We start from the raw sequence: 13,219 nt of genomic DNA on the forward strand, positions 1-13,219 counted from the left end.
ATAAGCTTCCATAGCTGGACAAGCCATAAGGCCCAATCCATAGAATCACTGTCATAGCTGGCAGGGACCTCAGAGACCATCTGGCCCAGCATCCTCATTTTACAGATTAGGAAACAGATTTCCATTGCTTCGATGATTTGCCCAAGGTAGTAGAGTCAAGGTTCGGATCTTTGTTAAGGTCCTCTGACTCCAAAGCCAATACTCTTCTCACTCTGCCAAATGTCCACCAATTAATCACACATTATCTTTCTTCCCCCTTCCTGAAACCTAATATGTTCTAGGCTTGATCTCTTTAATTAGCTTTCTACTCCAGTTGATTAGATAGGAGGTAGTTATTTAAAATAGTAATTTGGGGGGGGGGGCAGGACAATGGGGGTTAAGTGACTTGCCCAAGGTCACACAGCAAGTACATGTCAAGTGTCTGAGGCTGGATTTGAACTCAGGTCCTCCTGAATCCAGGGCCAGGGCTTTATCCACTGTGCCACCTAGCTTCCCCTTAAAATAGTAATCTGTAGTATGTGAAGTATATGTTTCTGGAACATTGGTTTCAAAGTCAAGAGACTGGGTTTGAATCCCAATTCTGACACTTTGTAGCTGTATAATTATGTCCAAGTCATTTAACCTCTCTGAGTCTGTTTACCCTCTGTAAAATGGGGGTAATAATACTTACACTGACTACTTCACAGAGTTTGTTGTAAGAAAACTGCTGGGTAAAATGAAAATTTCATATAAATTTTTCCTATTGAATTACTCAGCCATTCCATCAATAGAGACTGAAATACAAATAAGAGAAGCCTCTTCTCCTTCTATTCATCCTCCTCCTCTTGCTCTTTTGCCTTTTTAAGAGAATTGGTCTCCCTATTTCACCTGGGCTGGAAATATAGGTGGTACTCACTCATTCCTGCTATTGGTACAGGAGCTGTGTGACCGGCTCTTTTCCCAATTTAGGCCATTATTTAGACTGACTAGGGGCCCTCCGCTCCACCCCCCTGCCGGGTTTTACCATATTGGTGCTTAAAGAAATTCAATTCAGCACCATATTGATGTGTGGACACCTTCCTTTAGCCCAACTTCACCTCAGCACTCTGGAGATTTGCCAGGCTCAGCCTCCTCTATTGGCTGAGATTAAAGGCATGGCCACCACACCTGACAAAGGGAACTCTTTTGCCCCAGTTCATACAGTCTGTATAGATGGCCCATTGAGGGTGGGTTGCTATGCTTTATCTATATGACCATTTCTTTGACCCACAACTCTGCATGTTCCTTAAAAAAACTGTACAAATATGGCGGCTAGGAAGAGTAGCATTAGACTTGGAATCAGGGAAATCTGAGTTCAAATCCTACCTCAGACACTACCAATGATAGTGCACAGGTCACTTATCCTTTCAGAACCTTAGTTTCTTTGTAAAAAGGGATAACAGCTCTTCCCTCTATCCCTAAAATCTTATCCATTTAGTTACCAACTCCTGTGAATTCTATCTCTACAATATCTCTCATATCTTTTCTTTTCTTTCTACTCACACTATTACTGGTCTAATTTATGGCCATAAATACCTCTTATTTAATACCTCTTATTTAAAGTATTGCACTAGTCTCCTAAGGGCATCTAGGTGATAAAGTGAATAGAATTCCAGCACTGAAGTTAGAAAGACCCATCTCTTTAAGTTCAAATGTGGCCTCAGACACTAACTAGAAAGTCACTTAAGCCTGCTTGCTTCACTTTCCTCATCTGTAAAATGAGCTGGAGAAACAAATGGCAAGTATCTTTGGCTACTATCCAATATCCTTGCCAAGAAAACCCCAAATGGTATCAAGACGAGTTGGATTTGACTGAAAAATGAGTGAACGACAATTAGTCTTATAAACAATCAAGAAAGAACTGATGGTATCTGAATACAGATTGAAGTATAAAACAAAACAAACAAACAATAAAACAGTGCCCTTGCCTCTGGTTTCTTCCCTTTCCACTCTAACCTTCCCTCCCAACTGATATTCCTAGTGTTCCTGTCTGATAACACCATTCCTGTGCTTTAAGCTTTTCTGTAGGTCACCCACCCTCCAATCCCCTACCTGTCTGAGAGGTAATATGAAAACACTTTATTCTAGTATTTAACATACACAGCCCCCTCTCCCCACTTCCCAATTGTCACCCTACCTTTCTACCATCTTTTCAGTCTCATTTCACACCAGTCCCCTTGCTGTATTCTATGTTTTAGGTTAACCGTGTAACATGAAGGTGATGTCATGACTTGCACTGAATTGGATTTAAGTGACAAAAGGCTATGCAAGGTCACCAATCTCACTTTCTCCTCTAGAGCCATCTATCTGGGTTCAGTGGCAACATATATATCAGAATTACTGGAGATGGCCCCTGATGTTTAAGACCACTGGGTTTAAGTGACTTGCCCAGGGTCACACAACTAATAAGCATCTGAGGTGAGATTTGAACTCAAGTCCTCAAAACTTCAGAGCTAGTGCTCTATACACTGTGCCCCCTAGCTGCCCCCCCCATAATTCTTTGTTTAGATTTCCCAAGGCTGGGGATAACTTAGAAGTAAATGACATAATAAAAATTCATTAGAATATATACACAGCCCCTCATTATGAACACCGCCCCCCCCTCAGCATATGAGCTGTGAGTCCACCACCATTACTGTCTTTGGCATTCGAGAGTGCTACTGACCTTTTATTAAAATACTAGCATTATTGAAAAATGACCAATTACCCAGAAAATGTCTCTGCAACTTTTAAGCTAAGACTGCTTAGATACTGGATTTGTATGTTGTAGAGGAGATTCTCATTCAATTAGAAGTTGTACTGTTAGACACTGGGATTCTTTCTGGCTCTGGAATTCTGTTTCTGTGTCTATGATTCTGTGAAGTGATCTTATCTCCCTATTTGCTCTCTCATTCCTCTCCTATACACTCATCACTGTTTATCCTATACCACAATCACTGGTATAGGTTTTATCTTTCCCTAATAGCCTGTGATTTCCTTTATGATAGAGACTGTTTTCACCTTTATTCCCAGGGCCAGGCACAGTGCAGGGAATTAATAAGTATTTGTTGAAAAGAATTAAAATGTTAATTGATATCTCAAGTCATAGTGAGATTATTCTGAGGTCCAATGTCCAATGTATACATGGAGGAGGTTTGGTGGTAATTTTGGCTCTTTAGAATCTAAAGCAAAGGACAGGCAATGCAGGCTTGGTCCTAAAGTGGCACCAAGATACCAGGGGCCAAGCATCCACTTATGATGCCAAATGAAAGAAACAGGTTTGATAAGAAGCCAGTTAACCTCAGATCCCACCCCAACAATGCTGAAGCATCATCTAAACAGCAACAAGTACAGATGTCAAGGCCAATGAGGTATGTGTTGAATCCACAACACCTACGCAAATGTGTCAGCCAAAACACAAAGCTAAGTATGGTGTGAGAAGCCTTCTTCTTGGACTCTCTGACCAAGTATTCTGAAAACCCCAGACCTGAAATGAGGATCCTTTAAGAGGTCAATCACTAAGAAAAAAGTGACACAATTGGCATTGAAAGAGGGCCTGTTTATAGTAAGCCATTGTCCCAGAAGAAGCTAAAGTGCTTTGGGAGGAGGGTCAAGGATGATGAGATGGAGATTTTTCCATTTCAAGAGAAGAAGCACTTTTAATAATAAGTGGACCACAAATGTGCCTATTTTATTATCTCTCCTCAGAGGAGGAGCCCCTTAACCACTAGCACCCTTAACACTGAACCCCTCTTTTTGTCTTGATGCTTTCTGTTCTTTCTAAAATAGAAACCCAGGCCAGGCTGAGCTGGAAAAATCAAAACCTCTTTTATAAGGACAGTAATGACATGGTGCCCATCCCATTGAGAAGGTGGCAAACCTGGATCTCCAGACTGTGAAGCCAGTACTTTCACAAGCCCTGCCATGGGTGTTCCCTCTCAAACAGAGGCTCTGTGTCCCCCTAGCTACTAGGAAGCATATATCCCTTTTTTTCCCCACCAGGAATGTTTATTCTATTTTTCTTCTTAAAAAGATAATACCCATAATTAGTAAGACTCTTCTCTTGCATAAGCATGACTTTCTCAAGTCTCTTGCACTGAATTCTTCCCTTCCCTCTGGAAGCCAGGACAAGCACTGAAATTTGACTTAAAAAACAAGTTTTTGGTGGAGGAAACTGTCACTGTCAACCATGGCAACAAAAAATGTACAATTTTCTATAGTGCTCTCTTACGGGCTCACAGAGTGCCTTTTACCCAACAACTATGAGATTGAGTCAGGCAAATGGGATTATCCCTAAGGAAACTGAGGCTCAGAGCCAGCGTCCTGTACACAGCTAATAAGGCAAGATTCAAACCCAGGTGTTTTCTGTGTCCAAATTTGGTTCTCCTTTCACTACAAACACTCCCTCTTGTGGCTTCTCCATAATGTTATCCCTGGGGTGGAGACATGGAAACACTAATCCCTTGGCTTCTATGACATGGAGACAGCCTTTGGGGGATTATCTCATGTCACCAGTAGCACTTGGAGCTGGCGGTAGGAGTCCATCATTCCTCCTCTCCAAGCAATGAACTAAGCACTTTGTCAAATGCATTTCACAACAAGCATTCCACACTGATCCTTCCAGACGACAGATTTGGATATGTCTTATTTTGGCTTGTGGGTGTACAGACAATGGAGCATTACATACAGCCAGATAAATGGGATATATTTTAATAGTCTAGGAAAGATATCAGGAGAATCGAAGAATCATAGAATCCTAAGTTGTGGAAGGGACCTTGGAGAATGACATGTCCAACCCCTATTGAAAGCATGAGAAAAGGGTAGAGAATCCTGTTTGCTTTGGCCTGATTTTCTTGAAGAATGTAGACATTTTGTTGTAACAATAATGGATTTGTTGTCGTTGAAGCCAGTCAGCTTCTTTTCATCACTTGGCTTTTTCCATATATGAAGATGAAGAAGGATGTGTCAGTTGGTCAGTGGGTTGGAAATCCTTTCATTGACACAGATCCAAACCAGTCTATGACTCTAGTAGGCAAGTTTGGGGAGTTGTCTTTAGGGGAAAAGCTTTTGCCTTCCCATGATTTATTCCATTGTTTTTGGCTTCCACAACACCAACATAGCCTTGTCTCTAAGATCAGCTCTCTAACCACTAATCTCTCATCATACCACCTGGCCAGAATTTACTCTTTCTTATAAGAAATCATCACAAGGAGGACTAGGTTCCTACCTTTATTCCCAGTGAGTTGATGGCAGGATTTGTTCGACACTGCAGTGGCCCAAGGGTCTGAATATCAAAAATATATAGAAGAGACTCTTCTCTTGCAGAGTTCTGGCCCATCCCCACGGTCAGAAGTGTTTCGCTGATAGTACTGGGTCCCGATGTTGTGCAGCTGCCAAAGAAATGCTTACAGTGACTATCATGATTTAAATGTAATTAATTCTTTAAAAAATCAGCTGGAATATGACCTAAAGAAAACAAATGATGTAAACAGTTTAGATGGGGCCAAGTCTAACCATAGACAGTGCAGATCTGATGGGTGTTATAAGAGCTTGTTATAACATCAGCGAAACCTCCATGCATGGGATTTTCTCAATACTGTCGACCAGAGCTCTAGCCATGTCCTAAATTTGGTGTTTACCTTGATTGTTCTTTATTACTTCAATTTTAGAGATAGGCCTTGGGACATGAACGGTATCATTTTTTAACCCTGTTCTTGCTTTTCCTAGTTAGAGCTGTCTGCTTTTTGCTGCCCTACTGACTTGTTCAATTGCAACCATATGTGACATACTCTCCTTCACCCCGTGGAAGAACGGTCATCTATCAAATGCTGAGATAGTCTGGCTCGTACAGTTCACTTAAAGGGCTTGTTCAAAGCTGGGCTCCCTTTGTTTTAATCCATTAAATCTCTAGGGGAAAAAATGCGAAATGTACATCTCATAAAGAGTTGTGCATTTGGAAAATATGAAGTCCCTTTCCTTTCAGTGACTGACAAAAGCACTCATGAAGAATGTTTACTACATGACCCTCAGTTTTGTTGTTCATTGATAAGAACAACCACAACATTAACAAGAAACTTTCATCTCCCCCCCCACCCCCAGATCTTAAACATTCCTGGTCAATTCCAAAATACATTCCTGCTTTTTGCAGAAGCAAATAGGTAATCCATTTAAACCACATGATAAAAAATTCCATGATGTTTCATGAATTTGGTGTTTGTTGTTTTTTTTTTTTTTAAATAACCTGAGCACCTTATTTGGGGCAGCTAGGTGGTGCAGTGGATAAAGCACCAGCCCTGGATTCAGGAAGACCTGAGTTCAAATCCAGCCTCAAACCCTTGACACTTACTAGCTGTGTGACTCTGGGCAAGTCACTTAACCCTCTGTAGCCCCTAAAAACAAAAACCAAACCAAACCAAAAAAAAACCTGAGCAATTAAGTGGGCATTGAACATCTGATGATGTTGAGGTGGTGAGAACAATGAAATTCTTGGTTTATACCCAGACCAGTCGGGTTATTTGGAAGCTGGATTCTTGTGACTGGCGCTGAAGTAGGGCATGGGGGTGGATTCTAGTTCAGGTACTCCCCCAGGCTGAAATCACTTGTGGTGAACATTTGCATAAATTTATTCACAAATCCTCTTCTCACCAAGTAACTTGGTCCAAATGGTCTTCTATCAGAAGAGCTTTAAGAGATCCTTTGATCATGATAGGACAGGGACATATGATTTTTTTTCCTTTTTTTTTTTGCAGGCAGTGGGGGTTAAGTGACTTGGCCCAGGGTCACCATAGCTAGTAAGTGTCCAAGTGTCTGAGGCCATGATTTGAAATCAGGTACATGCTGAATCCAGGGCTGATGCTCTATCCCACTGCGCCACCTAAGCTGCCCCCACGGACATATGATTTAAAGCGTGCAGTTTGGCAATGTGTAGAACATTTCCCTCGATATTGGGCAGAGTTGGATTTCTTCTTCTCAATCCTTCTCATGAGACTTATTGTTAAATCTGGTCAACATTACCTTCAAGCATTTACTTGAAGGTAGAAGATGAGGGTTTAATTTGGGAGTATTGGAAAAGATAAGTGGTTATACATTCTAGGAGAAAGGGACAGGAGAGATCAGTAATACAGGCACCATGGGACCTCTTTACAAGGAAGAAGAGTCTCAGAATCTTTAAATAAATGGTAATAGTTACTCCTTTCCAGCGTTATGGTTAAAGATGATTAAAAAAACTGAAAGAAATGAAACCTTTGTCTTGTTTCAGTTTGGGCATTCTCAGTTTCAACAAAGAAGTCATTTAATTTTAGGTGCTACTACATAAAAAACCTTCAATTCTGAGATTAGATTTTTTTTCTTTATTTCTTAATGGTCTGAGAATAGAATAAAAATCACAAGATATTAGAGATGTGATTTCAGAAATTGCCTATTCTATCCTCACCTGAAGCACCAATCAATCCCCTCTGTGATATCAGCCTCATTACCAAGGTGTTCTGCTTGATTTTACTTGAATATGTAAAACAGCTAGGATTTGCTCAGTATGGGGTCTCTTTCCATCAAAGCCGACTGCAAGTCAATAACAATAGCTAATGATAATACTAACATTTACATAGCACCTACTATGTGCCATGCAGTGATTTGCAATTATTAATGTATCTGATCATCACAATAACCCTAGGAAGTATGGCCCTAGTAGCTGGGGAGATAGATGAAGAAAGACTTTGTAGAAGGTGGCACTTGAAGGAAGAGAGGGACTCTTGGGAAGCAGAGGTAAAGAGGGAGTGCATTCCAGGCATGGGAGATGACAGTCACTGCAATTTCCTGTCCTTTAAAATGACCATGTTGGAATTTTGATGTCTAAGGTTCTTTCCAGCTAGGAAATTCGACCTTCACAGACCCATGGTTTTAATCTAATTGTGAATAGTTTGCAAACATTTTGAAGATACTTGGCTGCTAATAGTCCTATTAATCTTCACTGGTGGTCTTAAATGTGGGGGGAAAAAAATGCCTCATTGTTACATAAGATGAACCAGAGTCCAGTTATCTTACTATATTTCCAGCCCCAGCACAAAAAAGTTTGCCTGCCATGTTAACAGTCTTTACTACAGGTGAGCAGGTAAATTTGACCTGTAACTATTTTAATCTATAGGACATAAAACCACACTAGGAACTTCTTGTTGTTCAGTCATTTTTTTTAGTTGTGACCAACTCTTCTTGACCCCATTTGGGGTTCTCTTGGCCAAGATACTGAAGTGGTACATCATTTCCTTCTCCAGCCCATTTTACTGATGAGGAAACTGAGGTAAACAGGGTTAAGTGACTTGGCCAGGGTCACATAGCTTGTAAGTGTCTGAAACTAGATTTGAACTCAGGAAGACGAGTCCTTCTTGATTCCAATATCAGTGCTCCATTCAATGTGCCACCTAGCAATAGAATATTTTGAAAGCACTAGTCCAGGGTGAGTACAGAGCCCAGAACTCAGATAAGTGACATTTTAAACTTCCATCAGACTTTTTTTTTTTAAAGTACAGAATTCAGGGCAATAATATTGCTAGGAAAAAATTAGTGTTTAAGTTACCTCATAAATATGTTGCACTAATGGTCCAACTTCTTCTTCTTTGTGGGGTTCTTCTGCAGGCTCCCAATTATGAATTGGCAGAACAATCTGTGGTGGATGGGATACTCTGTAATGTAAACATTGCACGTGATTGAATGAACACTATCACTATCATCCATCCATCCATCCATCCATCTATCCATTCAACAAACTTTCACTAAGCACTTAATAAATACAGGGAACTGATTCAAGCTATGAGTTATACAAAAATCGATCAGATCAAGAGTTCTTTCAAGGAAATTACATTATCCATTTGATTGTGAGCTCCTCAAGAGCAGGCACCAACCTTTGCCTTTCTTAGTATTTCCAGCACTTAGCACAGTGTTGGACACATAGTAGGCACTTAATAAAGGCTTATTGATTGGTCAACATATTAAATACCTACTTGTGAAGAAATCTGCATTGGGAACTGAGATAGATAAAAAAAATTTAGATAAGCTACGGTCCCTGTCCTCATGGTGCTTATAGCCCAAAAGGAGGATAGGACAGGGCATAGACACAAATAGTCATAATATAAAATAATCTGCAGCAAGAATATATGGTCTGGGGGCAGCTAGATGGTGCAGTGAATAGAGCACCAGCCCTGGAGTCAGGAGTACCTGAGTTCAAATCCGACCTCAGACACTTAACACTTACTAGCTGTGTGACCCTGGGCAAGTCACTTAACCCCAATTGCCTCACTTAAAAAAAATAAAAAGAATATATGGTCTGGAGGTCTGACCAATTCATTCTTGTAGCTCATTCATATGAATAAGAGAGATAAAGCATTCAGGCAGCTAGATAGAGTGGATAGAATACCAGGACTAGAATTAGAAAGACTCATCTTTCTGAGTTCAAATCTGACCTCAGTGACACTGGGCAAGTCACTGAAATCCTGTTTGCCTCAGTTTCCTCCTCAGTAAAATGGGCTGGAGAAGGAAATGGCAAATCACTATAGTATCTTTGCCAAGAAAACTCTGAATGGGATCATGGAGAGTCAGACACAATTGAAATGACACAACAATAACTACAAAATGGCATGGTGGACAGAAAGTTGGTCTCAAAGTCAGCTACATCCAGATTCAAGATCCACTCTTGACACCCAGTGGCCACCATATAACTCTAAGAAGTCTCTTCTCAATGTTCTGACCAAGTCTCTAAGGCTATATAAGCTGAAGAGGTTCCAATCTGCATTGTTAGAGTTTCTTTATCCAGAACTCCCTATTATCAATGAATCATGAATCCCTATTCCTATCTTAAATACACCCCTAAATATATGTGGTTGTATTTAGGATGGCAATATAGTACACATATACACATATGTGTGTATGCAAGTTTGCATATTCACAACATCTCAAGTACACATGTTTCAAAATCTCCAACATCTGAGATTTCAACTGTCTGGGTCATTTCTCCCCCCTTAACCCAGATCACAACCCCTCAACATATAAGTAGATGCTTTAATGAGTTGCTATGGGCCTCATCTGGTGGAAGGACTTCTCATCACTTAGCTAGGCTGGTTCTCAAATAGAAGACCATAAAGCCTGTTGCTGAGTCCACTTCAGAAGCCTTCCCAAGGCCTCAAGAAATCAAGATCACTTTTACAACAAAATGAGGCACTAAGAGAAGGGCTTCACTAGCTAATGCTGAGTAGAGAACATCCAAGGTAACTGGAAAGGTGCATGTGTCCCATGGTGAAGATAGAAAATGGTAGGATGAGACTAGAGGAATGGCCCCTTCTCAGTTTTCCATTCCTGAATTTTTAGTGGTTCTTTCTGCTATATGTCACTTTAAGTCACAAGGACCGGGTCAAGAGCCAGGATGAGGAAGCTCTGGATAAAATGTGGTTGAATATTACCAAACTGTCTTGCAAACAGTTTTTAGAGAATGAGACAGGAATCAATGTTATCTAATAAGATAAGCTGGGTGGTGACTTGATATAGTAGTAGGCCTCCACCAGTCACAGATGACCATGGATCAGCACCTTGAAGAGCCACAGGCCACAGTGTGGCTGGGCAGTCCGATACGGGAGCCGCAGCTCCCGAGTGATTTATAACTGGTAACTGCCGCATCCTGTGTTGTATCTACCCCATGAGGAGTAGCTGGAGTGTCCTCTCCAGGGCGCTGGCCTGGGCAGATCAATTGGAAAACAAGCTGTTGCCCATGCAGCAGGTTTTCCCTCTCCACGACACTGGTGGATCCAAAGGAGAGGCAGAGCCAATACAGTTTGGCACCAGTGCTGCCGCAGGAGTTGCCAGAGGGATGTGATGTCCAACATCCAACTGCCTAAGGGACTCTGACTCCTGATTTTTCCTCGGGGTTAACTCCCGAAGCCTTTCCCATATATGGGTATAGCCACAAGGCAGTGGAGGTTTAATATCACGGTTTCCTTCCCCAAGGCGGGTTGCCTGCCAAGGCTAAGGAGCCACACACGCTGGAAGCGACTGCTTTTAAGGCGCCAGTGACTCGCCTTAAAAACCAAAGGTTTGTCATGCGGGGTGGGAGTGGGGATAAGCTCCCACTCTCTATAAAATGCTCCAATGGCATGCATCTCAAATAGCCTCTGACAACCGAAGCCCAACTCCCGGCCTTCTCGTGGCGGAACTGTTTCCACTAACAGGAGGAGGGGTGAAGGCGAGTCACTGACTTGATATAGTAGTGTTTTTATATTACATGTTTACCCACAACATGGAGGATGGGTGTGGAATGAATGGGAATGGAATATAGTTCTATAACTTCATATCATCAGCTGTTTATCATTGACTAGATGTTGAAAGTATTGATCACTCAGGGCAAGTGAAGGATGATTATTTTTTTCTGAGCCCTCGGCAAATTGAGGCCTCAAAAGAAGATATCCTTAATAAACTGGTGCTTTTTCTTCCAGCAAGGAGTGCTAACATAGAAACAAACAAACTGGGAGAGGAAGAATTCACAGATCTTCAGCTAGAAGTACTTTCAGTGGAAATGATCTCCATTGGACATCAATCACTTTGGTCTGTTAACGGGAGTCAGTTATCAACCCAGCCCCAAGAAAGTTCAAATCTTATTCTCTCTTCTGGATAATCCATGTCCAAAGAGAACAAAAAGTATTTTCAACTGAATTCTGACCCTCAGACAAGTCACTTAACAGAAGCAGCATGGTGTAGTTGATAGGGCCTGCACTTGGAGTTAGAAAGACCTACAATCCTGTCTGTGATACTTACTAGCTGTGTAACACCGGGCAACCCTTCTGTGTCTCAGTTTCTCTATCTATAAAATGAGGAAATTCAAATTAATGGCCTCTAGTGTTCCTTCCAGTTCTAATCTGTGATGCTATGTTCTCTGTATGCCTCCATTTCCTTTTCTTTTTCCTATCAAGTTTTCTGAGTTATATATCACAGAGATTGGGGGAAAATATCAATTTCTTTTAATTGGAAGTAATTAAGCAAAGTTGTTTTCTTGAGGTGTGGGGTCCTATTCAATTTTTTCCAACACCTTACAGAAATGTTGCTAAATTACAAAGAAATATTCACAAAAAGGCAAGGTGCAAATGCTATCCCAGGGTATAGCTTTCTCTTTGCCAATAATATACAGTTTTCATTTCAGGTGCTAGATGCTGAGTCAAAGGATGTGGGTTCAAATCCTGACTCTCTTACTTTCTACCTGCATGATCTCTGATAAGTCACCTTATTACTCTTTACCTGAAATTCCTCATCTATATGATGAAGGAGTTGAATTAGATGACCTCTGAAGGCCATTGATATTCTAGGTTTATGAACCTATCAAGATAAAGAAGGCTCATAAAGAAATGGTCCCTTTCCCCAGTGTTGTTATGTTACAAAACATTTAGATTATGAGTCTAAGAACTTTATAGTCTTTTGAATTTTAGAACAAGAAAGGACCTTAGAAACAATCTACTTTAGCCCCCCTTATTTGATAGAGAACTTGAGGTCTAGAAAAGTGAAGACGACCAGTTTTTTAGGGAGAGGCAAAGCTGTTGAAATCATGGACTACTATTGCTGCAAGGATTTTAACAGTCTCACCACTAGCACCAAAGCTTTGTGATTACCTTGGCAGGAAAATGTTTGGTCTAGATGCTAATGCCAATATTTATCGTAGAGTCTCAGGCAAACTTGCTTTGGAAGGAGTAAATCTGACTCTATGCACACAAATGATGGGGTTCACTATAAATGTCTACTATAATCTAACCTTAACTAGGTTTTCATTGCTACATGGCAATCTCTTATCTCTATAAATGTCTCACTGAGAGTTCACATTTCTACAATGGCTTTTCTACACTTGCCTTTCTGTTTTCAAGCTCCTAGTTTTACTCACCTCCCTCACTGAGCAAGTGAAGTTTCTGTCTCTACACCTTTGAGGGTCCTTACCTCCCTTTCTTCTTATAGTTTCAGGGGAACAAGGGGAGGTCAGCCTCTTAATACTTTCAAAGCCAACCACTCCTCTTATCTCTATGAACTTGCTCGATCAAAAGTCCCTATTCTCAATCTCTTATCAGGTACCCTTTATCTCTCTTCCCATTTACTACCCAATTTCCTAGATAGATTAGTATATTTTTGTTGTCTTGGCTTACTACCAGTTAGAGTTTTACTCCTAAGCCTCTTGTCATTTGTTTTCTGTTTTCACCACTCTATTGAA

The 13,219-nt window shown here is 40.9% G+C and overlaps 1 protein-coding gene across 1 annotated transcript in view; it reads right to left on the bottom strand.

The window, feature by feature from the left end:
* ITGA8 (integrin subunit alpha 8) overlaps positions 1–13,219 on the bottom strand; it is a 229,161-nt gene that overhangs the window by 62,096 nt on the left and 153,846 nt on the right. Inside the window, 3 exon segments of the mRNA XM_043969199.1 lie at positions 5,225–5,374; positions 5,376–5,387; positions 8,567–8,672. Of these exon segments, the coding sequence (XP_043825134.1) occupies positions 5,225–5,374; positions 5,376–5,387; positions 8,567–8,672 (268 nt within the window).

Source organism: Dromiciops gliroides, chromosome 5, assembly GCF_019393635.1.
Source record: "Dromiciops gliroides isolate mDroGli1 chromosome 5, mDroGli1.pri, whole genome shotgun sequence".
NCBI classification, from domain to species: domain Eukaryota; kingdom Metazoa; phylum Chordata; class Mammalia; order Microbiotheria; family Microbiotheriidae; genus Dromiciops; species Dromiciops gliroides.